The 27478-nt window shown below is 45.8% G+C and overlaps 2 protein-coding genes across 6 annotated transcripts in view; both read right to left on the bottom strand.

Moving 5' to 3' along the window:
- EML6 (EMAP like 6) overlaps positions 1-20285 on the bottom strand; it is a 151078-nt gene extending 130793 nt beyond the window's left edge. Inside the window, exons 1-2 of one of the 2 annotated variants that reach the window (XM_060273134.1) lie at positions 20121-20285; positions 16426-17310 (exon numbers count right to left, since the gene is read on the bottom strand). In XM_060273134.1, the coding sequence (XP_060129117.1) occupies positions 16426-16622 (197 nt within the window). In that variant the 5' untranslated portion in view covers positions 16623-17310; positions 20121-20285. Of the gene's footprint in view, positions 1-16425; positions 17311-18660; positions 19359-20120 lie in introns of those variants that run through there. The other variant, XM_060273135.1, reaches the window with a different exon arrangement.
- A 4673-nt stretch (positions 20286-24958) lies between these two features.
- SPTBN1 (spectrin beta, non-erythrocytic 1) overlaps positions 24959-27478 on the bottom strand; it is a 212123-nt gene continuing 209603 nt past the window's right edge. For all 4 annotated transcript variants that reach the window (XM_035110961.2, XM_035110965.2, XM_035110962.2 and 1 more), the window contains one exon: positions 24959-26534. In XM_035110961.2, coding sequence (XP_034966852.1) covers positions 26322-26534 — 213 coding nt within the window. In that variant the 3' untranslated portion in view covers positions 24959-26321. The remainder of the gene's footprint in view (positions 26535-27478) is intronic.

Raw genomic sequence — 27478 nt, 5'->3', positions numbered from 1 at the left:
CCTGGGAACCAGGTAGAGGGCGTTCTCAGCATTCCCCCCCCCCTCCCGTGGAACACCCTCCCATCAGATGTCAAGCAAATAAACAACTATCTGACTTTTAGAAGACATCTGAAGGCAGCCCTGTTTAGGGAACTTTTTAATGTTTGATGTTTTATTGTGTTGTTTATGTTCTGTTGGGCAGGGTATAAATAATAAAAAATGTATTGTTGTTGTTAATATAAAAAAATTATTAGTATTAGTATTATATAACACTCCCAAAGAAGATTGCTAAGACTTGAAAGCACTTTATGTTGACTCTATCATGTCACTGTTTAGTAGTGTGCTGGGTTTCTAAATGTGCCCAGAGCTGTCGTATGGGCATCATGTGCTTGAAAGCAGCATGTGAATTTATAATGTTCTTCGCTATATCCAATACTCCCTGAAAGGAAAGTCCGAGTTTATTAGCACTTGTACAAGATACAGTCAACAGTACTAATAATTCCTCTTTAATCCAATTAACTTTCTTACTTATGGCTATCAAAGACCTATTCAAATGACCTGTCTGTAAGGCAATGGAACTCAGTGTCGTCCAGACTAAAACAGAGAGCTGATAATGACTGCACATAATCAGACCTTTGGGGACATGGCCAAGGAGTAATTCCACACACTTGAGTTTAAAGCAACATGTAAAAAAACAGAACGATGATTAAGAAGGTTCCTTGATAAATTTTTTGATTTACTGATACTTTTATTATGGGACTTCTTGTTCTGCTTCATTTCCCTTGGCCTATATTTATATTTAAATATTTATTTTTATGCTTCTACTTCAATATAATTTAACAATCTCTTATTAACGGCAGTGACTAAATGTTTGCAAAGCATTGATACTCTGCATTTCCTCCAATTTGTTAGGTTGTCCAACCATATGTTTTGCTTTTTTTTTTTGGTAAGGACAATTACTGTCCTGTTGACATTGTCTTAGCCTGCTTATACAATCCACTGAAAATCAAGTCAACAAACAAACAAACAGATGACCACCTCTGTCCCCTGAATACCAGTTATGGAGGAAGTACAGCAGCCAGGAGTGAGTTACTCAGATGCGGTTTTAGGGTGGTGTGACCTGTTTGGCCTCACTGCATGCCATAGCATAACACTGGTTTAAATAGAGAGTGAAAAGCGGGGCACGCACCAAATTTTAGCATCGCATAGGTTGCCACTGACCATAAAGCTGGACCATAAAGAAGGCTGATCGCCGAAGAATTGATGCTTTTGAATTATGGTGCTGGAGGAGACTCTTGAGAGTCCCATGGACTGCAAGAAGATCAAATCTTTCCATTCTTAAGGAAATCAGCCCTGAGTGCTCACTGGAAGGACAGATCGTGAAGCTGAGGCTCCAATACTTTGGCCACCTCATGAGAAGAGAAGAATCCTTGGAAAAGACCTTGATGTTGGGAAAGATGGAGGGCACTAGGAGAAGGGGACGACAGAGGACGAGATGGTTGGACAGTGTTCTTGAAGCTACAAACATGAGTTTGACCAAACTGCTGGAGGCAGTGGAAGACAGGAGTGCCTGGCGTGCTATGGTCCATGGGGTCACGAAGAGTCGGACACGACTAAACGACTAAACAACAACAGGTTGCCACTGAAACTGACTGGATAGCTCAGTTGGTTAGAGCATGGTGTGAATAACGCCAAGGTTGCAGGTTCGATCCCCATATGGGACAGCTGCATATTCCTGCATTGCAGGGGGTTGGACTAGATGATCCTCAGGGTCCCTTCCAACTCTTTGATTCTATGAATTAGAGAGCTCAACGTCCGCCATTGAATTATCGACCTCATGTTCTGTTTCTACCCTTCACAGGGGCACCTGGTTGTCATTCAGGTCTTGAATCTGATCTAGCAAGATTCTTCTTACGTTCTAATGCATTTTTTTTTTTGGCCGGGCTCCAAGTGTCTCTAGCTAAAAAACTGCTCCGACGACGGAGGAAGTCAAAAAGAGAGAGAGAGCGAGAGCGAGAGAGAGCTGCATGTTAAAGATTTGTAGGCTGTCTGTAAATACCAACTACACCAGTTGGACTTCAGCAGAGTAAGCGCAGGCACAGCGGAAACTTCTTGGTCGCAGTTGAAGGCAAGTAGCTTGACACAGGAACTCACTACCACAGTACTGAGTAACTATATACAGGTTTATTTACAAGAAAACAACAAACAGTACATAGATCACTAATTCTAATTCTCTCTCTACCTCCAGCATAACCTCTCACACCATCCACCATCTCCACTAACTCTCCACAACTCTCTACACAGAGCACATGTCTTTATTGTTCTCTTTACCAATCAACTGGCTGTTGCTAGGTTACTATCTCTGGGCAGAACTTCAGCTATGTGCAAAGCTGAGTCATTCACCAGGTGCTTAATTGGTGTAGTGTGTTGAGCTGCATGTTCACACAGAGAGGCCTTGTCCTTTTTGTTACCTGGGAAGTAAGGTCGCACCCACCTCTAGTCACGTGCAAAGGAAGTATGTCCCAGCCAGGAGGAAACAGGAAGTTTTCGACTGGCTGGACCAAACATTCCCCCGCATGTCCACTCTAGGAAAACAAGGAATGTTGTACTTGACTGCTACTTATGTATCACATCCCACATATATGGTGGGCGGGCAACCTCAGGCCCAAATGTGGCCCTCCAAGCCTCTCTGTCTGACCCTAGAAACTCTCCATAGGCCACACCCACTCTTTCCAAGCCACACCCCCTCTCCTGGCCTTGCTTCTCATTTCAAGCAGTTTTGCCTGGCTGGAACAGATGGATGGAAGATCCATCTGTCTGAGTATCTGTTGAAACTAGTCTACTATACAAAGGTGAAATTTTGCATCGACTGCTCCACCTACCTTTGCCTATGGCCCCATGCACCATTGAGATGTGGCCCTCAGAATATTATGTGGCCCTTGGGCTGAGGTTCCCCACTCCTGTTCAGCACAGACTGCACAGTGGGTGCTGGTCCTGCAAATACTTTACATTTTGTGTTTTTATTTTGTGTTTTTGTGCTGTGAACCTCCCAGAGACATTGGGATGAAGGACGGTATACCAATTTAATAAAGAAAATAAAGAAAATTTTAAATTCTATGTGCCAGATTTTTTTCTAAATAATAAATGATGAATCTAGGTCATTGCTTGGGCAGAACACAGGCCATCCTGGGCAGAACACAGTATGCAAAGGTAACAGTAACCTTGATCTCTGCATTCTTTGCCACTATTAATATATAGCTGGAAAACAGGGAAAGTGAACAGGAAATAGCCTCTGACTATTTAGGCACAAAATAGATAAAATACTTGTATACAAGCTAAAAACAAGATAAAACACTTTCCCTCTGATTTTTGAGTCAAGCACTTTCCACAGTTGTAATTTAGAAACCATTTTTCCGTAACAGTGCAGAGATAATTCTCTCTGATGTGCTCATCTGCAGGAGAAGAGAATCTTTAGCTGACTGAATTACTGGGCTCAGGTGAGACACTCTCTTCAGAAAAAAAAAACCACAGCAAGAAAAACACTTGGGCAAACGATAGAAAAGCGGTATCATTACTAGGATAAGTAACAGGCCAGTTTCACAAGCTGGAGGCCTGCAATTTAAAAACAATGCATGAACCAACACCCTTGACAGCTGTGAAGCAAGTGCTCCTTTTCCTTGATTTTCTTTCGGGTGCCAATAAACACCCAAAGAAGAAGACTGTGCTAGCACGCATTTTCAGTACCAAGTTCCCTGCAAAGAAAAGCCCTGCATATCCCAAACAGTGTTTTATTTGTATCGAGATTTGCACCCCTCATTCTAGTACCAGTGCACTAATCAGAACTGCCTTACAGTAGTCATGAGTGAAGCAGATCCTGCCACATCTTCTAGGGTGCACATTCCAGTTCTGCAAACCATGCTGGATGCACCAGATGGTCCATGCCATCACACCACCTGAAGCAAGAATACAACTAGAACAGGGGCGTACCCAGGATCAAAATTAGGGGGGGGCAAGGGGCGGGAGGGGAGGGGCCACAGTGGGAATGTGGGTGGGGCTACGTGGCCTGCGCCTCCCAGTTCTTCCGAGGAGGCGGCCCCAGGCTCCCGCTCCCGGCACGAAGCTCCAGAGGCGTGCGGGAAGCGCAAGCTTGTGGCTGCCTCCTCCGCGCCTCCAAGCTGTTTCAAGGAGGCGGCCCCAGAATCCCACGCCCAGCACGAAGCTCCAGAGGCGCAGGGAGCGTGAGCTTGTGCCTGCCTCCTCTGCGCCTCCCAGCGCTTTCAAGGAGGCGGCCCCAGGCTCCCGCGCCCGGCACGAAGCTCCAGAGGCGCACGGGGAGCGCGAGCTTGTGCCTGCCTCCACGCCTCGCAGCTCTTTCAAGGAGGCGGCCCCAGGCTCCCGCACCCGGCACGAAGCTCCAGAGGTGCACAGGGAACGCAAGCTTGTGCCTGCCTCCTCCGTGCCTCGCAGCTCTTTCAAGGAGGCGGCCCCAGGCTCCCCCGCCCAGCACGAAGCTCCAGAGGCGCGTGGGGAGCGCGAGCTTGTGGCTGCCTCCTCCGCGCCTCCGCCCCTCCCTAGAAGCAGGGCTGGTGGGCGGAGGCGGAGCCCAGCCCAGCGGAGCGCGAGTTCAGCGTTCCCGCCCGCCGCGCCGCGCTCTCTGGTTCCCCGCCGCGCTTGGCCTTGCCAGAGGGCGCGCCGGGGAGCTGGAGGGAGGGTGCGGCGCGGCGCGGCGGGAATGGCGAACTCGCGCTACGCCGGGCTGTGCTCCGCCTCTGCCCACCAGCCCTGCTTCTAGAGTAGGGCAGCTGCCCTAACTTGCCCCGTGGTGGGTACGCCCTTGAACTAGAACATACCCAGTTCTGCTGCCATGGCTGCATATCATCAGGGGAGCTGAGTGGTGGGTATCAAACTTTTGGAGAAACTTGTGCACCACTGCTGGACTTCTCACTGAAGGGAAACCCTGGTAAGAACTTTTGGAACCTCAGAAGTCCCTAGGACAGTGCCCTACCTAAGCTTTGCAGGGGGACAGCAGTTTTCCATTAGTTTAAAAAACAACAAGTACAGTCATTCAGAATCTGTTTGCATTCTAGTTTGATCTTCTTTGGTTTGCATCTTTCTGATGCATTACGTGAACTTAAAGGCAGCTGTCCTTCAAAATTCACACTTTTGAGGTTTGCAATGCAGTCCTCCTACCAAATAATGCAGCTAAACACTTTAGTTGAGACTCCTGCATTGCTGGGGGTTGGACTAGATGAATCATAGAATCGTAGAGTTGGAAGAGACCACAAGGGCCATCCAGTCCAACCCCCCTGCCAAGCAGGAAACACCATCAAAGCATTTTTGACATATGCCTGTCAAGCCTCCGCTTAAAGACCTCCAAAGAAGGAGACTCCACCACACTCCTTGGCAGCAAATTCCACTGCCGAACAGCTCTTACTGTCAGGAAGTTCTTCCTAATGTTTAGGCGGAATCTTCTTTCTTGAAGTTTGAATCCATTGCTCCGTGTCCGCTTCTCTGGAGCAGCAGAAAACAATCTTTCTCCCTCCTCCATATGACATCCTTTCATATATTTGAACATATATCACCCCTTAACCTTCTCTTCTCCAGGCTAAACATACCCAGCTTCCTAAGCCGTTCCTCATAAGGCATCGTTTCCAGGCCTTTGACCATTTTGGTTGCCCTCTTCTGGACACGTTCCAGCTTGTCAGTATCCTTCTTGAACTGTGGTGCCCAGAACTGGACACAGTACTCCAGGTGAGGTCTGACCAGAGCAGAATACAGTGGTACTATTACCGGTACTTCCTTTAATCTAGATTCTATACGCCTATTGATGCAGCCCAGAATTGCATTGGCTTTTTTTAGCTGCTGACCCTCTGGGACCCCACATTTAAATTCTTCCCTGGTCTCCTTGCTGGCCCTAGTAGGACCACCTTGGCCAGTTAGCCCTGGTGATCATTTGATGTCTACTGACTGGTTTTATTTTCTTCCCCAAAATGACCCCTGAATTTTTGAATTTTATTGATATTGATGCTGCATTTTTATGTTGTATTTTATGCTGTTTTATTCTGTTTTTAAGTCACACTTTAATCAGTGTTTTATATTTCCTGCTAGCTTCCCTGAGCCCGGTTTTTAAACTGGGAAGGGTGGTGTATAAATTATTATTATTATTATTATTATTATTATTATTATTATTATTATTAACTTCCAAATCTACAATTCTATGATTCTATGAAATGTGTATCTCAGGAGAAAGTAGGCATAAAAATGGAAACACTAGTGAAAATAGCATAAACATGCTTTGTAGGAGGGGAAACGGCTTACAAAACTGTGTATGATAGGCAAAATTGCATTAAAATGTTTATTATGTTAAATACACCCCCCCCACCCGTCATTTCTTAGACCTGGGTATCTGTTCTCCCTCCCCACCACCACCACCAAAAAAAGGCCTGTTTAGTTCATGGGCCATTCCAGGTTATTTAAAATAAGACTTCCCAAGCCCCCTAGCAAAATATTCTCCATGAAATAATTAGAATAAGGGCATAAAACACAAAGGGATATGGTCACCACTGTTAATTAGTAGCTGACTCCAGCCCACGGTGATATTGATGGTCTTTTTGTAATTTGGCAGACATGTCCTTTGAAAAATATGTAAGCTCATCACCACCATGAGGACAATACAAGCCAGAAGCTGATATACTAATTGTAACTGGAGATATCAAAGCCCTGAGACAATTCAGAATTTGTCTCTTTCTTCTCTGGTGTAACAATGTCATTGTATGCACATAAAAGAACTTCCTTTGGCAGGGAATCAGTAGATGTCCTGAGCTGTGTGCTGAAACCTGCAGTGACTTACCCTTCAATGACTTTTAACAGAGCCTCACCTTGTAACCTAGCCTGTGATTAGCAAAACATGCGACAGACAGATATTTGTGAAATCCTATGCAGCCTTACTCAGCAGGTGCTGCTTCTGAATCACCATCCCTCTTAGGATTGCAATGCTTGTGGATTTCCAAAGAACGAGAGGTTCAGCAACAAAATTGTGCTATATAAAAGGGGGGGACTGAGGTAGGTGCAAAAGTAATTTATCTGATCAAAGCATATTCCTATAGAAAAGGCTGTGCTCTCTACTGACAGCAAATGGGTACTGACCCTTAGGTGGCCAAATGACAGTATACAGGGCTTTTTTTTTTTCAGGCGGAGCTCACCGGAGCTCAGCTCCGGCACCTCTCAGGTGGGTGCCATTGCCATTCTAAGAGAACAAGGGAGAAGTTCAAAATGAGCTTCAGCACCTCTTCTTCTAGAAAAATAGCACAAGTGAAATTTTAGCAAGCTTGCAGCAACCCCAAAGTTTGAAGTGCTTTAGGGAACTTTAGGGAACCCCCCCTTCCAAACACCCTCTTAAGAGACGAGCATGGACCTCTAAAGTTTTAAGCATCTGGAGGAGAAGAGGATAGAGGGTGAAGAAACAGCTTTTCCCATCCTTTGGACCCCCTGGGAAACTCAACAAACCTGCTGTACCTGGATATGGATAGTGCAACTGAATGGAACGCAGCTTTTGCAAACCTCTTAAATACATATTTTAATGTATTAAGCAGCATAGAAATTAATTGAACAGTTCATTCACACCTGCCCAAGCTCTAAGATTAGCATCTAAGACCCTCCCTTTCTGGTGAGAGCTGTCAGATTAAAGAATACCAGGAACAGGGCCCTTTTCTGTGGTAACCTCATATACTGGGACTATCCTCCCCAAGGAAATATAAATCATAGAATTGGAAGGAACCCTGAGGATCATCCAGTCCAACCCCCAGCAATGCAGGAAAATGGAGATTGAACTTGCAGCCTCTGGTGTTATCAGCACTACATTCTCAACCAAGCTGAGCTACCCAGGCTGACCTCTTATTCTCAGTCTCTAGTCTAGAAGATCCTTAATTACTTATCCCACTCGGCATTTGGGAAATGTTACTGTGCTGTGTTTCAGTAAACACTCCATCTGCTACGTCTGCTTTTTAACATTATATTTTACTGGAATTGGGAGTGTTGTCTACTCTTACATGGCGTTTGCACCTATAGCTATTGTAAACTGCCTTGGGAGGCTTGGTAGACTGTACAACAGCATTGGAACCCTCCTATTTAATAAGCACACAAGCTACCAGTTAAGAGTGGCTGGCACATAGAGCAGAGCCCTTATTCAAACAACGCATGCATTCATGTCCCAACATCCTCTTTATTTGCCTACCTCTCTTCATTCCACTGTATGGAAGTTGCCTTACGGGATTCATTACTAACTTATTTGTAATTTTCTACCCTCCCTTAAACAAGGTTTTCAAGGACAGTAACAAAAAGATATATTTAACACTTAGCAATAAAATATGGAAGTGCCCTTGCAGTAGCAAATCCACTACAGTGTGGTGTAGTGGTTAAGAGCGGTGGACTTGTAATCTGGTGAACTGGATTCGCTTCCCCGCTCCTCCACATGCAGCTGCTGGGTGACCTTGGACTAGTCACACTTCTCTGAAGTCTCTCAGCCTCACTCACCTCACAGAGTGTTTGTTGTGGGGGAGGAAGGAAATTGTGAGCCACTTTGAGACTCCTTAGGGTAGTGATAAAGTGAGATATCAACCTCCTCCTCCTCCTCCTCCTCTTCTTCTTCTTCTTCTTCTTCTTCTTCTTCTTCTTCTTCTTCTTCTTCTTCTTCTTCTTCTTCTTCTTCCCTCTCCCTCCCCCCCTCCCCCCCTCTCTCTCAGTGGCCTGCATTGCCAGCCCAACTGCTGTTTGGTAGACCCTGTGAATGTTTCCAGGGAGAGTGGGTCTGCTATTTTTCCTGACATTTTTTGATTTTCTGCTTGTTTCCCTCACCCCAGCTGAGCGAGTACTCTCTGCTCGCGTAACAGCAGTGTGTTTCCATCCGCCAGCATAAATACGAGCACAGGATTGTTCTGTCCATTGCCAAAGCTGAGCTGCAGCAAATGATTGTAACTGGAGGACAGTTGGTAACATATTTTTCCGTGTATAAGATTAGGTTCCCCCCCCCCAAAAAAAATGTCAAAAATACATGGGGCGTCTTATAGGCAGAAAAATACGAATGCCACTAATAAGGACACGGAAGGGAAGAGGAATAGAATTGCTATTTAATTTCGTGTTGTCTTTGGTTGTCAGTGTCTTGCTGCAAAGAGGACACTTATTTGTCCACCATGGACTTGATGTCCTGGCTCTGTTTGAAGCTTTCCCTGTGAAATAACATCTATGAACCCATCAAAGGATGACATTGCTTCAAGCATGGAGTTTCTTTCCCTCAATTGTGTCAAGAGAGCAAAGCGCAGACATCCTCCAATATGGTTTCTGCCCACTGAGATAAGCAGGGCAACAACTGAAATGAAGATCCACTCTGCTCCTAACAACCCTAAACCCCAACATTATTTGTGCATTAATATGTGTGTGTGTGTGTGTGTACACATACACACACACACATACAGGTGGAACGTATAAACCAACATCGGGACTGGCAGACTGACCCTATTCTGCGTTATTATTAAAGTTTCGTCCTGTTTTACATGGCTGCTCAGAAGAGATTAGCAAGCTTGCTGTGTAGTTTTAATATCCCTAAGACAAAGAATTCCACCATAAAACAAGAGATAAGACCTTAATCCCACTGCGTTATCTTACAGTCAACCAAATTTGCATCAAATAAAATAAACTTGCCGTTGATCTCATCTGGAGTAACTATCAAATTTTACTCTGTTAAATAGGCACGCAAATCAAGCTTGAAAATCCATAGCTCTTTAGCATTTTTGTTCGAGCAGAACTGCCATCACACCAACGGGGGGGGGTGTGTGCATCCCTCCTTGTGTTACTTGATTTAACCTTAGTATCCATACAAACAGAAGCACAGATAGAGCAAGCAGAGGTCATCAGCCCAGTGGAATAACGGCTGTGTGCATGTACTGTATTGAAATGGGTAAAAGGGGAGGCGAGAGAAGATGGAGAGCAACACCAGAACACAGGCATATCAAGGGAGAAGAGGGTCTTAAAATGTGTGAGGAATAAGTTTATTGAAATGTCCTGCTGTGACCCAATGCTGTTTGAAGTAAACTTAAGAGGGATAGCTTGTCAAAAGGACTGAATAAGCATAGAATCATAGAGTTGGAAGAGACCACAAGGGCCATCCAGTCCAACCCCCTGCCAAGCAGGAAACACCATCAAAGCATTGTCTGTCAAGCCTCTGCTTAAAGACCTCCAAAGAAGGAGACTCCACCACAGAATAAGCAGAGCTCTCGCTGACTTTGGCTTCAGTCATTTGTTTCAATAAACTGTTTCCTATTAGCTTATGGCAGTTACTCAGGTTGTGAAACAATGCGTACAGAATGAGCCCCATGGAATTCAGTGAAATAACATAGGTTTGGCCTGCCTCGTTACTGTTTCTCAACAAGGCATTGACATTTACAAAAAAGCGGGCCTGCAACAAGATGTTGCAGTGTGACGCGCTCCTGTTCAGGGTTCCAGGCGGCCAGATAGTTCCCTTCATCACCCCCACCTCAGTCAGTCGGTATTCCATACCCACCGAGCATGCTCAGTCCTCGCTGACCTTTTTGGGTGAGTGGGTGATTCCAAGGATGTTTCGCTCTGCAAATCTTGGGAATTCTACCAAGCCTGCTCATACCTTCCTGTTGCATGTGGATGGTGCTGTTTTGGCTATGTAAAGAATGTACACTCATGGGAATAAGTTTGCGATTGGTGTGTGTGTGTGTGTGTGTGTGTGTGTGTGTGTAGGATTACTTCATCTATTGCATCACAACAAACACAGAGCTAGAATTGAGCAGCCTTAATTGTGCAGACCAGTCTTGTGCATGCAGAGGCTTTCCAATCCTCTCAATGAAATGAAATCTGTCCATAGGCAAGGAGATAACATGGAAACTTCACATTCAGAGACAGCAGAGATATGAGATGCCGGTGACAAACAGCAAGCGGCAATTATCCTCACGCCCTGCTGAAGGCTCACTAAGTAGATATGGAATATCCAGGCACATACAGGGCACTTCCAAATGAGCTGCTCATTCAGCATTCATCCTGACTGATTTGCAGGTGGATTTGACAACGTTGGCTATTTAATGAACATCCATTCTGATGTGTCTGTGCAGAGTTTAGAAGACACTGCGTTAAAGAAGCACTATTCCAGTGCTTTCCGCCGTCGCTTCCCCTATAAAAGTTGGATCTTTTGCGTGAACTCCCAGCACCCATGTCCGTCTCTCAATACAGGGCAGTTGGGCCAACAACGTCCTTGTTTAAAGAGTTGGAGGTTTGGCACAGGCATGGCACCACCAGCCTGCCTGCTGGGGTATACCTGTTAGGGATCAATCCGGGGTGAAGGGGGCCTATGACACACATCAAGTAGGGACCCCCTGTGGGGTTGCCACCTTGAGGAGTGCTATGGCCTTAGCCCCTGCTTGGACAGAAGCGACTCCTTCCAGATCCTTTTAACGGGATACCCCTGAAGCCTGGTGGGGCAGGCAGAGGCTACAGCATCCCCTCCACCAAAGCCTAAACCGCCACTTAAGCCAAAAATGAGGAGGTGGAAAGCTGAGCAGGTTTAAATACCCAAGAGGTGGACCAGAGTGAAGCCTAGAGCCTCTGTCCGACCCACCTCTGGGGCGGAGCCAGCTGTGCAACCGGCTTGTGATTGGGCAAATATGGGGCAGGCTATGATCCACTTCCCAGGCTGGTGAAAGGCCCATTTGGCAGTTGCATCGGCCTAGGAAAACCCCAAAACCTGGTCTCCCACTAGCTCATGGTGGGCTGCTCAAGACACTGCCACGCAAAAACGCCTGACCATTAAAAGGAAAGCGTACTGGGGGAAATGGATTTGTTGTGCAAGACATCCCAATTAACTATAATTGTGTCACCAGAATTTACAGGTATGTGACTGAATCCTACCCAAAAACCAGCAATAGTCTAGAAGTGCCCACAAAAAGATGAACTTTCAAAAAGGGGGAGGAGGAGAATTAAACTGGCAGTGTGTGACTTTTTAAACCTTTGCACATAAATGTTGCAATAAGCTTGTAAAATTTGCCATTATGGACGCTGTAGAAACACCATTGCTATGGTGACCCCACATTCAAAGTATTATGTCAAATGTACTTATAAAAAAAGGAATGCAAAGAACGCAGAGATTTATCAGAAAGACTTCAACTTACTAAAAGGTAAATGTCAATACCATGTTGAGAAACGGTAGCAAGTCAGGCTAATGCCACTGAATGCTACAGGGTTTACTCTAAGTTCATTGTTCCATGGCCTTAGTTACCTTCTCCAGCAATTCAGCTGTCTTTTCCTACATGCAAAAGCTAATAGAAAACAGTTCCTTGAAACAAACGACAGAAGCCCAAGAGCCCTGCTTATTCAGTCCTTTTGACAAGCCGTCTCTCTTACATTCACTTGAAACGACACTGTAGTAACAGGACCTGACTCAAAGGGTCAGAATTTTCTTTAGTTCCATGTATATTTTCATATGTATAACATTAGAGACACATATGAGCCTCTCTCTCATGCTTTCTGTGTCGCTTATAAGTGCATAATAATATTTGGAAGACGAATAATATTTGGAAGTTTTAATTATCAGTTAGGAACCAAAAGGCCATTTACCGTATGTCTCAGTTTCTTATTTATGCATTGTAAACAGACGCTACTGTTGTCAGAAAGGTTGAAACAACTATGAAGTATTCCATGAACAATTTTTTAGAAAGTTGTAGGGCAAATAATAGTTCCAGATTGTACTTACAATGCCCAACTGGAAACTGGATAGCCAGATATCACTAACTAACTACCTAATATATATTTTTGGCACAGCTTACCATCTCTTAGGGACACAGGTGGCGCTGTGGGTTAAACCACAGAGCCTAGGGCTTGCTGATCAGAAGGTCGGCGGTTCGAATCCCTGTGACGGGGTGAGCTCCCGTTGCTTGGTCCCTGCTCCTGCCAACCCAGCAGTTCGAAAGAACGTCAAAGTGCAAGTAGATAAATAGGTACCGCTATAGCGGGAAGGTAAACGGCGTCTCCGTGTGCTGCTCTGGTTTGCCAGAAGCGGCTTAGTCATGCTGGCCACATGACCTGGAAGCTGTACACCGGCTCCCTCAGCCAATAATGCGAGATGAGCGCCGCAACCCCAGAGTTGGTCACGACTGGACCTAATGGACCTTTACCTCTACCATCTCTTATTATGAGTGCCAATGCAGGCAGTATCAGATTTAGGGTTGTTCCATCAAACAGGGTGCCAAGCCGAGAGGGCACAAGCCAATAATAATAATAATAGTAATAGTAATAAAAACAAAAACAACTGTAAAGAATTATTGGGGGGGTAGAACCCAAATTTTGTCCTTGTCCAGGGTGTCTATTACCAAAGTCTGCCCCTGTTGGAGGTCTCCCTCCTGACTCAATAGAAGCTTTAGGGATGCAATTTTTAAAAAAGACTGCAGCAGGTAAGGGATGTTTAAACTCTCTACCTGTCCATTCCCTGTGTTTCTGCTGCTGCTCAGTACCCCTGCAGGTGCTATTCACATTTTAAAAGTGTAGATTAACTAACTGCAACATCAAGTATGGCCCACAGACGCAGGCACAACCTAGCTTCGCCATCCTGTATCACCCCACTGACCATGCTAAAAAGCAAAGTCCCACCTGCTTACATATCATTGGGATGTTCTAAGATAAGCTTGCTGTTGCTCTTCCTTTTTGCTGTCTATTATTGTTGTTGTTATAATTATTTCCCCACACTTTGCAATTGTTCTTCTACCTCACCAAGTATTTGGTATCTCAAGAAGTGTGTGTGCACACAAAAGCTCATACCAATGACAAACTTAGTTGGTCTCTAAGGTGCTACTGGAAGGAATTTTTTATAAAGTATTTGGACAGACAGCTGAGTCGTAATTTTTTAGACCAGAATAAATACGGCTTCATCAAGAACTTCCTAAACCTGCTATTCATACCTCCACTGTCAAAGGAAGTACGTTTCCAAATTCCAGTAGCTGGAAACCACAGGAAGGGGGAGTGATCTTGTGTTCAGGTCCTGTTTGTGGGCTTCCTGGACAGCTCAGTTGGTTAAGAGCATGGTGCCGATAATGCCAAGGTTGCAACTTCGATCCCCGTATGGGACAGCTGCACATTCCTGCATTGCAAGGGGGTTGGGCTAGATGATCCTCAGGAATTCCTTTCAACTTTACAATTCTATGATTCCCACAGGCATCTGGCCAGCCACTGGCCTGATCTAGCAAGCTATTCTTATGTTTTTATTATGGGAACAATCCCTAGTGAGCTGAAGCTTATGTTCACCTCACTCCCCTCTCCCCCTCCTGTGCTGATGGGAAGATGTGATCAAAAGCTTCCACTTTCCTTTTAAACTAACCACAATCAAGCATTATGTTAATAGCTGCCAAGTCTCCCGCTGAAAAATGTGGGATCAGCAGCGGCGCGGCACCGGAAGTCGCTTCTACGCATGTCTGGACATGCATAGAAGCAACTTCCGGTGCCGCTCTGCCCGATTTCTGGTGCCCAGACATGGGCAGAGCGGCACCCGAAATGGAGCCTCCCTGGCAGGTAGGAAATCCAGGGGATTTCCGGGATTTTTTTCTATTCAGGATAACAGCGGGAAACGGATTAAAATCCAGGGGTTTCCCGTGAAAAACGGGAGACTTGGCAGCTATGATTATGTTTGAACCCAGATAAACTGTGGTTAGCTGAGTAAATCAGCTTCTATGGTTCAGATGCAACAGCAAACCATGGCTAATTGAAATCAGAACCAAAACCTTCTGATTTTCTCAAAGTTTCACCAGAGCGGAGAAAATTATTATATACCATTATTTGTTGTTGTGTCCAAACCAGGCTAGTCTGTGGAGCTTGACCCTCACTCTCACATACCAGGCCTTAACTGAAAGCAAGTCTTACGGATTTCAGTGAGGCTTACTTCCAAGTAAATATCCTTAAGAGTGGGTTACGTAGAATGAACAATGAGCAATACAGATCTGAGGGATTTGTTTTCACAACAGCTATGATCTTCCAAGGGAGAAAATGGGAAATACCACTTTTTCTGGGGGGAAAAAATTAGAATCTGAAGCTTGGTGAAAAATCTAAAGCAGGAAAAATGATATTGCATAAATTATGCATATTATTGTCATGCTACAAAAAAACATTCTGCAAATTAACACGGTTACATGGAAGAGCTGCAGATATGCCAGCCTAGTTCAAATAATTAGAGGCACGATGATAAACCAGGAACAAAATGAAAATGGGAGCCGCATTTGGGATATGGGAACTTGCGTACATGATGTTAAAGGAGGCAACCCCCACAACTATATTGTGAATGAATATCAAGGAGAATCCAGAACCATAAGTCAGATTCCAAATTAGTCACCAAGCAATGCTGGCATCTAGATTTTTAGTGTTTTTCTACTAACAGGAAAACATGCTGTCTTTTAAGTACAAAGTTTCTGAATGCTCAGGAAAATTTGAATGAAATTAGGAAGACCCAGATATAAAATCCAAGTCTTAATACACTTGGGAAGTGTCAGGAGAGAGAATGCTAAGGGACAGTAGAATGGGAGAGGGAGAATTCCAGCTACTTCCCTATATTACTTGTACAAGACAACTGTGTTTCAAAATAAATGACGATATAGCAGCAGCACAGATATGCCTGTTTCATGATATAAACTTGAAAGCTCTCTCGAATACACAGATAACTCTCTAAAACAAACAAGTATATTATCCTTCTGACATTCTGTGGCTGAGGCTTCAATCCAATGCCAATTTTCCTGGGAATAAGCACACTGAACTGAATGGGGCTTACTTCCGAGTAGACATCTACAGGAGGCACCCTAAGTCTTCTGCCCCCTCAAAAAAACAAAACAAAACTGATACCACAATCCTAAACAAGCTGGAACAAGCCTTAGGTGGAAGCAAGTGTTACTTTCAATAAATGTACTGAGGAAGAGGACATAAGCTCCACCCAAGTGCTGAAATATTGGGATCAAAATTGACTGGAGGGGAAAAAAGATGTATTACAGCTTTATGTACCAGTGCCCAGATGTTACTGAGGACATAGCATCATCTATACCTGTTATCACTCACTGTATAGGCACTAGTTTTCAAAAACCATAATAATAATAATGATTGGATCAATGAGAAACAAGTCTAGTTTTCAAGGAACATTGAATGACCTTCCCGATGCAATTGGGGTGCAATTAAAGTTAATCTCCACCAAGATCCTATGCCACACAGAGGAAGAATACAGAGCAGATGAGATCCAGGTGAAGGCAGCAATTCACATACACATCTTTGGATACATTTGCTTTCCTAAATTGCAAGAGGCATGTTTTTTAAAAAAAGAGTAAGAAGTTGTGAGGTGCTTTGGCAAATCTCCCCTCCCTCCTCCCCTCCCTGCCCCCCCCGCCTGCCCGCCCGCTCGCTCCTTACCTGATAATGTCATCGTTGTGCCCCAGGAAAAATTTCTGGGTATGCTCTCTGGTGTTATAAACCACCCCGACTCCAGCCACGAAGTAAACCACTTCCTTGCCTGCCGTGTAGTACAGGTTGTTGCGGCACTGGTGACCCCTATACCCATATATCCACTCCAGACGCAGCTGGGATCTAGGAGCTGTCCGATCCGCCATGATAAGAGACGACCCCCCCCCCTCCCTAGAAACACACAGGGGGAAATGCTGCTGGTGGTGGTTCCCTCCACCCCTGCTGTTCCTTGCCAGTTCCCTTCCTTTTACAAACGCTTCCAATTCCTGCTTGGCTGCCAAGTCTCGGGGCTGCACTTTGCAATGCTGATGGTTTTCAGGGGAAAATGCATCCGGGCAAAGTCCTGCTCTGCTGCTGCTTCAGCCGCTGCTGCTGCTGCTGCTGCTTTTGCTAGTGCTGAGCTGCCACCATAATCTTCCGCTGCCAAAGATGAGCAGCTGCTGCTTTCTCCCTGTTTTGCAACCCCGGCAACTTGGGAGGAGGGGGGCACCTACATAGATGCAAACCAACGCTGTATGCAACTACTGCATGCCGATTCCACCCAAAGGAGCCTGTTCTGAGTGTCACGGTCGCCCAGGCGCAGGACACCGGTGCTAGGCTTCTTCTGCCCAATGCATCTTCTTGCAATGGGAAAGTCACTGCATTTTCAAATATAGTTTTTTTTAACGGTGTGGGAAAAAAAGGTGCAGCTGGCACCGGGGAATCTGCCTGTTCTTTTCAAATGCAAGCAATGAGCTTTAATTCATTCTGTGATGGCTCTGAATGTGCGACAAAGTGGTTTCTCTGGATTTTCATCTTAATGCATTTGCAACTTAGTGCAAAGACAGGAAATTTCTGGGGGAGGGAAAAAAAGGAAATAAACCTTAATCAAAGCAAGCCACCCATACAAATCGATCAGTTTAATCACTCTACACAGTACCATTTTTTTTAAAAAAAAATGTGTCAGCACCACCTGTCCCCCCCCCTCCAGAAATCAAGGGAAGCATGTAGATAATGATGAAATCATTTTTGTATGTGTGTGTATAGGGGAACAATGAAATGGTCCTTATCATATTTGAATTTCTTAGGGTACATTTTGTAAATCACAACAACACATCCCCCCCCCCAAATTCTCACTCTTTCTCAGAACAATAATCTTTCCAGTGGGCGGGGGGGGGGACATGTATGCCAGCCTTGTGGTTTCTCATTGTGACAAACTCGTCTCTAGTACTAAATACAGAGAGGAATGCGAGGGGGGTGTTTCCAGAGCATGCACACACAACCACTGCCCAGTGGAGTTGAATTAATGAGACACCAGGAAGCAGTGACAAACATTATGGAAATCAGGAGGGGAGGGGAGGGGAGAGGATGGGAGGGGGAAGTGTTCCCACTAGCTAGTTACATAAATGATACCAAACAGCCAGAGCACAACTGCTCAAAGCAGTTTCCCCCCAATTTGTGCAGGGAGCAGGAGGCTCAGGTACCTTGAAGTCTGAGATACCATGAGGATGGAGGCAAAGAGTTGCCATCAGTCGCTAAGAATTTGCAGCTTTACTCGGCTTAGAAGGAGTTATCCCACCCTTTCCAGCAAAGAAGCAACAGGAACTGAACGAGATGTCTTGCCCATGTCAAGTTTTTCCTTGTGTGCCTTTGGATTCCGCAAGGACAAACACTGTAGCAGTGAGCTACCATGGTCCCCATTCGCTGAATGGGACTGTAACGGTGACATCCAAAGTTAGTCAGATATTCAGGTATACTCTAAGTATGATCAACACTAGATATCACCCTAACAGGTCGTTATTTTCACCATGTCCTCTGAGAATGACTTAGTTGGGTATCACCCTCATTTAATGATCCAAAGACTTGCAGATAGTTGCAGCCAGCCACTATCACACCCAGGGCAAGAAACTATTTCTTCCATGCAAGATCCCTCTGCTCACACTTCCCTATCAAGGTGGAGCAACCGGTAATTTCATTACGGTAATGGTAAGCTGCATGTAGCTGAGGGGCTTCATTTTAAGCAGTACGGGCAAAATATTACAAAAGCTACTTTCCCTGTGTGAGAGAGCTTACAAACCACACAGAATGAAGTGGCAGCTGTGCAAAAACAAACACAATTTGTATGTGCTCAGATTTCCCCCTGCTGCAATTATATCAGAATCTACAGGGCAGTCACCCTGACATCAAAATGTATTCTGGACCTACCTTATCTTACTCTGTAAAAGCACCCAATACACCGAGGGTGACATATCAGTCAGGGCTTACTATTTGACTGCTTCACAAGTTCTACTTGCTTCCCTTCCTTCCACACTTGCTTTCAGAATTTCTTTTTTTTAAGTTTCATTGACAAAATAGAGAATTACAACTACAGAACTCTGGCCAAGTCTTCCAAATGGGGGTTGTATCACTGTGCATCAAGGGCAATCTGTGAACGATGTAAGATACTTCTCAGCAAGCATGACCAAAGGATCGAAATCATCCAAAACAAATGCAAGATCTACCTCTGGTTACTCAATGGAGCACTCTAGCCATGCTCAATAAAACTATTCCTTTCCCCTCTGCATTTTCTGCTGATTTTTACTCTATGAAAGCATCAGCTACGTAGCAATGCTTAGTATTTTACTGCTTCACAAGTTCTACTGGTTAAGCAACGGTATTTGAAATAGACCCAGAAACAAAATTTCTATCCTCCCTCTCTCCAAGGATCTCAGGGTAACCTCTCAATAGCCCTCTCACAGGTAGGCTGTCATTGCCTGTAACTGAGCAAAGAGGTAAATGGCAGCTTCAGGGGGTTACTTTAAGCCCCAATTTATTTCATTGGGCCCACCTTAAGCAAGACCAAGTCGGCACCTAACCCATAATCAAGCAAAATAAATATCCAGAACACCTAACCCAGGCATCCCCAAACTGCGGCCCTCCAGATGTTTTGGCCTACAACTCCCATGATCCCTAGCTAACAGGACCAGTGGTCAGGGATGATGGGAATTGTAGTCCAAAACATCTGGAGGGCCGAAGTTTGGGGAAGCCTGACCTAACCAGTCAGTGTCCTTGGAAGACCATACTTCCCAGTTTTAAGATACAGACCTTGGGTGGGACAAGGACTTCTATTCCCTTCAAGGCACAATTCTATAAACTGAGACCATGTCCCCTCTCCCCCCCCCATAAAAAAGGTTTCCATCCTGTATGCTCTTATCTGGAAAAATGCCCCACTGAACTCAGTAAGGGCTTACTGCTCAATTGGTAGAGCATCTCAGGGTCGTGAGTTCGATCCCCACATTGGGCAAAAGATTCCTACATCGCGGGGGGGGGGGTTGGACTAGATGACCCTCGTGGTCCCTTCCAGCTCTACAGTGCTATGATTCGAAGCAGAGGCAGTCCCTAGAACAAGGCTGCCTTTCCTGGAAAGGTGTTGCAAGCAATGCCTCCTTCCTGCTTCCTCTCTGCCAAACGCCATGCCCTTCAACAGTGCAATGATAATTATTAGTATTATTAATAACGGGCATTTTGGGGGGGGGGAGAGCGCAAAGCAAAACGCTTGGGGCGAAGTCTCCTCATTAGAAACTCCGTTTAAGGAAAGCTGAGAATCCGGGATTCTTATCACTAATAATAATCCCACACGACTCCCCCCCCCCCCGCCGTCACAAGACAGTGATTTTGACTGTCACCTGTCAAGAGCAGAAGGGACGCCTATGAGACTGGAGCCCAGGAGAAGAGGAGGAGAAGGAGAGCAGGAGACCGCACGACAAGGCGAATGGACCTTCGTCGCCCTCCTCCTCATCCTCGGCCGCCTCAGCTCCCCCCGCGCGTCACGCCGCCTCGTCCCCGCCCTGCCCTCCGCTCGTCTCCTAGGCAGCCCCGGCCAGAAACAGCCTCATCATTCGGCGGGAAAGGGAGGGAAAGCGCAGCTGCGTCATCATCGCCTCACCACCAGCAGCAGCATCTGGCGCATCCCCTTGGAAACCCCGCGGACTCCCACGCGTCCGCCCGCCGAGCGAAGCCGCCTGTGGCCAAGAGGCTCACGGGAAGCGCAGTTCCAAGCCCCGCCGGCAGCCGCGGAGAGAGCGCGCGGGGGGACTCCATGTCCCAGGGTGCCGAGCGCAAGCAGCCTCGCCTCGCCTTGCCCGGCTGAGCTGCTTGCGCTCCGCTCGTTCCCCGTTTGTGCGTGAGATGCCTCTGGGCAGTTTCCGAACGGGGGTGGCTTGTTTGGAGAGGGGATCGCACGCAATGAATAAAAGGAAAACCCGCGGAATAAATAAGATTCAATTCTAGACCCGGAGCGCCGCCGACCACAATGGGGTTTTACTTCTGAGTAAACGTGCGCAGCTGCGCGCTCCTTGCGCTACTTCAGTTTATTGTCCGTGTGTGGCATATTTTTAGGCTCGAAAAGCTTCCCGATTTAGCCTGATCGCCTGTGCAGCTTCACTCATAATTCAGCTTTACCCTACATTTAGTGGGGCTTGGGCTGCAATTCTGCGCCCGCTTTCATGGAAGTGAGATACTCTCCACTGAACATTTATTCTGATTTATTTACGGGAACCGCGATCAAAGGTCATTATTTGGCGGGGGGCGAGGGGAAGTGAGCCTGCTGCAGCAAATCCACTTTAATTATGCAACCTGCATTTGCCAGTATGCAATTTCTTCTGTTGGTTCGGATATACGTTTTATGGTAAGCTCCTTGCGCATTTTATAGCTGGTATAAAGCTTTAAACGAATTTGTATTTTTTAAAACTCTGGTTCAGTTTAGCAACAAGATTTCCAACACATTACTGCATATATGCCTATTGTCTTTGTCCGTGGAAATACTTTGGCCACCTCATGAGAAGAGAAGACTCCCTGGAAAAGACCCTGATGTTGGGAAAGATGGAGGGCACAAGGAGAAAGGGATGACAGAGGACGAGATGGTTGGACAGTGTTCTCAAAGCTGCGAACATGAGTTTGACCAAACTGCGGGAGGCAGTGCAAGACAGGAGTGCCTGGTGTGCTCTGGTCCATGGGGTCATGAAGAGGCGGACACGACTAAATGACTAAACAACAACCTTCTAAGGGCACTTGGCACTGATCTAGTGCTGAAACTAATCTGCCCTTGTTGGTTGTTGGATTTCCTAGGAGTCACAGGGAGCCTGTATGTCAGTTAGGGCTGCCTGGCGGTGTAATCCAAAACATCTGGAGAGCACCAGGTTGGGAAGGCTGGCATTGGTTTTCTCCAACTCCCTCCCATCTTATTTTTCCCTCTGGCAACTGTTGCAGCTCCTCCAATGCTCCCCCCCCTGCGGCCGCCTTTTGTTCTTGATACAGATGCATGATTTGTTTCCCCGGAGCCCAGGTTACAGTCCTTACTTAATAATCGCACTGGTGTCCTGTTTGTGCACCAAGCAGTTCTAATGAAAAATTTATCCACAACCAAACCTGCAAAGAAACCCGGAGGTTTTTTTTACTAGTTTATAGATTAGATGGTTCATCAATGCACATTTGGTAAGGAACACAACATTGTTAAAATTGGGCTTTTCTCTTGCTCCCGTGTCCAGTGGTTTCAAAAAACAAGGCACAATGCACTTCCAAGTCATGCTATGTAGAAATTCCAAACATTTTTAATTTAAAAATCATTCTTATTATACATTCTGTTATTGGCTGAAATTGGCTCAGGGGTGGGTGTGTCCGGAAAACCACTAGAATACCCTCATGGACATCAGGGTAAATGGATTTACTTCCAAGAAATCTGCATAGAATTGCAGCTTCTGTTATTCAGACAGGTGCAGTGTGAAATGTTTTGCTGAAATGATCTAATAAACTCCATTTGTTCAGGATAATATTCCTCTGAACCGCATACGGAAATTCTGTGTGGAGCAGTGTTTTGATTTCCTAGGAGACAAAGCAAGGGGCGGGGGGAGCGTCAGAGCCCCATCATACTGATTTGGGTTAAATTTCACATTAAAACCCTTCTGTATTGTGTAGTTAAGCTGTTGATTTTCAAGAGAGCAGGAGGATGTTGAACTAATTGCTCGAGGAACTATTTCCCCACCAACACCAACAATACAGATCTCATGGCAGTTAAGATCTGTTGGGACACTCCTCTTCTTGGTTGCTAAGGCTGAGCTTTCTATAAACAGCAACAGAGCTTTTAGAGCATAAATGCTTTGTTCATTAGGGCTTCCTCACCTCTGGTAATGTGCCAAAGTAGCACAGAGAAAGAGATGCAGGATACAAAAGGTGGTTCTATTTATTTTATTTTTAAACTGGGCCAACGGCTGTTGGTTATGGAATGAAGAAAAGTACTGTAGTATTATTACTCTTTGATGTACATTGAAGTGAATCTTTGAGGCTTGGGAGATCTGACACTAGAGATGGTTTAGCTAAAGGTGCCAGAGAGTGAGGCATTCTCCACCCTCCATCCTGGCAAGTAAACAGTATTAAGCTAGTTCAGGAACACAATTGAGTGTAGCAAAAGCACCTGGGAAGAGCATAGAGCAGGACCATAGCTGCCAAGTTTTCCCTTTTCTCGCGAGGAAGCCTATTCAGCATAAGGGAATTTCCCTTTAAAAAAGGGAGAACTTGGCAGCTATGAGCAGGACCAGTGAAGGGTGTAGCCTAGGAGGGGGCATGGCCTGGCAATTGCAATATGCAGATGTATAAATAATTATTATAATTTAAGTGGGAAAAGCTCACAGCAGTAGAAAAGACTGTGAGCAGTAGAAAAGACTGTGACCAGTATGTCCTTGCTCTGTCTGCAGTCTGGATGCTAACTGTTGATGGGCAACATCTGAACATTCTGCATGGTGTATGTGAAGTCTTATTATAAACTAGCTGGCCCGGCCACGGGTTGCTGTGGCTCATCCCTGTGACTGCCCCCACACTGTCTGGACCCATGACATATTCTGCCCCCTCCTTCCCCCACCCCGGGTCATCCCTGTGATACCCCCCACTCTGTCCCGACCCGGAAGCCGCGCCATGGAGGTGGGTGACTACCGATAAGAATATTAAAGGGATATTTAGAGATAAGAATATTAAAGGGATAAGATACTAAGACACCCATGTTTACTGTCAGTCCCAGTTAAGCATATAACTATGTCCAGTCTTTTTATTTTATTTTGTTACAGTAAGTGCCACACTTTTAACATGGGGGTGTGTGCTGGTACTGTGCACCCTTGAGTACCCCCAGAAAAATAGCACTGGCTATGCTATTTTGGGCAACCAAAATGGTCAAAGGCCTGGAAATGATGCCTTATGAGGAATGGCTTAGGGAGCTGGGTATGTTTAACCTGGAGAAGAGAAGGTTAAGGGGTGATATGATAGCCATGTTCAAATATATGAAAGGATGTCATATGGAGGAGGGAGAAAGGTTGTTTTCTGCTGCTCCAGAGAAGCGGACACGGAGCAATGGATTCAAACTACAAGAAAAAAAGATTCCACTTAAACATTAGGAAGAACTTCCTGACAGTAAGAGCAGTTCGACAGTGGAATTTGCTGCCAAGGAGTGTGTTGGAGTCTCCTCCTTTGGAGGTCTTTAAGCAGAGGCTTGATGGGCATATGTCAAGAATGCTTTGATGGTGTTTCCTGCTTGGCAGGGGGTTGGACTGGACTGGATGGCCCTTGTGGTCTCTTCCAACTCTACGATTCTATGATTCTATGAATGAGAGCCAGTGTGGTGTAGTGGTTAAGAGCGGTAGACTTGTAATCTGGGGAACCGGGTTCGCCTCTCCGCTCCTCCACATGCAGCTGCTGGGTGACCTTGGGATAGTCACACTTCTCTGAAGTCTCTCAGCCCCACTCACCTCACAGAGTGTTTCTTGTGGGGGAGGAAGGGAAAGGAGAATGTTAGCCGCTTTGAGACTCCTTAGGGTAGTGATAAAGCGGGATATCAAATCCAAACTCCTCCTCCTCCTCCTCTTCTTCTTCTTCTTCTTCTTCATGTCTGGAATAGTGCAGTCACTGAGAAGCTGAGCAAACACACGTGAGCCCTGAGATAGCTGGACCATAAGAATGATTCGACAGGTCAGTGGCATGGCTCCCCCCCCCCACCAGAAGAGACCAAATGAGACTGTAACAGCCCCCACCATGGGGTGAACATCCTAAGGGCGCTTCTGGATCAGCCCAGCATCCTGCTCTCACTGAACTGTGAAGTTTTTCGGGTGACCCTGGGCCAGTCGCCGTCTCTCAACCTAATCTACCTGTCAGGTAGAGGATAAAATTGGGAGGGAGAGGCACGGGGGCCACCTTGAGCTCCTTGGATACAAGGTGGGTTTTAAATGTGTGTACACAGATGGATGGTCATCAGTCATGGATGTTTCAGCTGAGGTTCCTGCATTGCAGGGGGTTGGACTAGATGACCCCTAGGGTCATTTCCAACTCCACAATTCTAGGATTCTATTACAATGTCTGAGAGCAGTTGGGGCAGGGATGGTCAAGGAGTTGCTTCACCTTTTAATGTCCTAGCCCTCCCCAAATCAATATTTGGCTCCTCCACCCACTTTTTGAAGGGGGAAGCAGGACTCTGAACATACCAGGGTTAGTTTTAAAAGCATTTTAATGACATAGCATATATTTAACAGATAGGGTAAAAGTCTAGAGGTACAGTTCCATACAACCGAAAGCCAGTTCCAGTACTATCCTGACTACAGGCCCAGTCATTGAGAAGTCATTCCTATTAAATGTATTTCTTTTCTTTCTTTCTTTTTTTCTGATTGTGCAGTAAGATGAAAATTGTTCATTACAATAGTTACAGTGACAGAGAAATGCACACTATGTATCAAAGAGCAAAAGGTAATGTAGCAAAATTATAACACAGTGTAGCTGCTGACAAGCAAGTTAACCATTGGAATAACATTTTTTTTTTGTTTTTGTTTTTTTCTTCTTCCAGTAAATGCTTCAGTTCCACTTTTACACTTAATCGATGATTTTAAAGGGTTCTGGTTTTTTTAATTATACATCTAGCCTTATTATACTTTTTTTTACTAGAATTATCTGAAACGTACAATATAATGTATTTCAGCAAAAAAAAAAATCAAAATTACAGATTATTTAAAACCGTTATCAGTATGCTAAGTCTTTCTTTCTTTTTTTCCCAATACCAACATTCTTAACTGTCGTTGCCACATGTGGGGTTTTGGCGGGGGTGGGGGGAAGAAAGCATCACGTCCATGTTTAAGTTCACATAAACAAGATGCCCGGATATAAGAAATGGTTTTGGCCTGTAGGTTAAATGTGGAGCTGCACTCTTTGTCGCGGTAGAAGAGAATATGCCACCATTTCATTTACCAGGGTTAGATCCGCAGTGGGGAGAACCGAGTAGCCAAGGCTCAGTGCAACCACCCCAGATGGAAGAGGGGGGGGGAGTGTGTGTGTGTGTGTGTATGTTTCTGTGTGTCTGTCTGTGTGGGCTTAGGAACTTTGCAAGCACCTTGTATTCCAATAACACTAAAATAATGATGGGGTGGGACGGGGTGGGGGCAGGGGGGCACTGTTGTTTTTCCAGACAGCCTCAAAAAATCGAGGAACAGTTTAAATAGTAAAAGATCTAATCTACATTAACCTTGTTAAAAAGGGGGGGGGGAGGAAAGAAAGAAAGAAAAAACCAGAGAAAGAAAAGGAAGGAAAACAACGAAAGGAAAAACAAAACAAAACAAACCCTGGCTCTTCTCTTTTACTCAGAAACTGCCCAATGCACCTCAAGACGTATTTGTAACTTTAGAATCTTTTTGTGTATTTTTTTGTTTTGTTTAAATGCTCTATAAATAAAAAATTTAAAAAAAAAATTAAATCACATTGAGGAACATTAGGCACAGAGAGTAATGTATTGGTTCTGAGCTTGCATGCTGGAATTCCACTGGAACGGTCGAGAGAGGTGCAGCGTGTACAAGAGAGGAGGGAGTTCACTTCTTTTTCCCAAAAAGGCTGAATCTCTTCTCTTTGTCTTTCTCTTTCTCTTTCTCCCGCTTGCCAGGACTGGACTCGCTGGTTATTGTCACACTGGCTGGCAGGGTCTGGGCGCGGCTCGTCGCTGGGGTGCTGTGTGTGCTTGTGGACAACTCAGTTTTGTCCGAGATCGCAGAGGCAATGGCCTGGATCCATGCGTTCATTTCCTCCTGGGGGGGGGGGGAACGACAGGAAGGTGTTTAAAAAGAGAGATTTCAAGGAGCTGCAGGTCTTCCCACACTTTGAAAATAAATAGCTTAAGCCAGAAATTCTCAACCTTTTTGTGCCCATGGCTCCCTTAACCAACTACAGTGGTACCTCGATTTTCGAAAGTCTCTGTTGCCGAACGTTTTGGTTTTCGAACGGCGAAAACCCGGACGTAAATACTTCCATTTTTGATCGCACCTCAGAAGTCAAATGGCTTCCGCCAAGTCCCCCCCCCTCAATTTTCTCTATTGAATTTGCAGACTGCCCTTTGCGTCTCGCTTTTCGAAAGTTTCCGAAGTCGAACGGTCTTCCGGAACAGATTACGTTTGAAAACCAAGGTACCAGTCTACAATGTTCCTGCTGCACCCCTGTGGGGCTCAGGATCCCAGTTACGTCACCCCTTGCCTGCAGAGCTGGAAGCCTCTCACCCTTTTTCGAACACCCTCCCTTGTGGAGTGTTCCCTCAGCCTCCGTTCCCCTCTCCTTGGGAGTCCTCTGGGCAGCCGCTGCTGCTGCCCCTGGTCTCTGAGCCACCCCACCCGAAAGAGAGTTGCCCCTTCACACTGTCCCAAAGCAGCCTGGGAAGAGGATGCCCCCAGTCTTAGTGGCCCAACAGAGACTGGCCAAAGGTGAATGGGTTTGCATGGTGGAAAAGCCCCCCTTCAGCACTGGGCACTCAGCTCTCAGGCAGGCCTTACACATAGCAAGCAAAAGAAAGGCCAGTGCAGCGCCTGCCTGCCTGCCTGCCTGGCCTCCCACTTGTCTGTCCATTCCCAACAGCAAGTGCTGGCGGACTGGCCATCTGGGCTCCCTCGCCCACTTGCTTGCTTACTCCACGGCTGCCTCAGCTCCAGGCAACCAGCACCCCCTGGCCAGTCCCAGAGGCACCATTCACCTGGGGAGGTTG

Source organism: Zootoca vivipara, chromosome 3 (genome assembly GCF_963506605.1).
Source record: "Zootoca vivipara chromosome 3, rZooViv1.1, whole genome shotgun sequence".
Taxonomy (NCBI): domain Eukaryota; kingdom Metazoa; phylum Chordata; class Lepidosauria; order Squamata; family Lacertidae; genus Zootoca; species Zootoca vivipara.
This window is presented reverse-complemented; position numbering and strand designations above follow the sequence as displayed.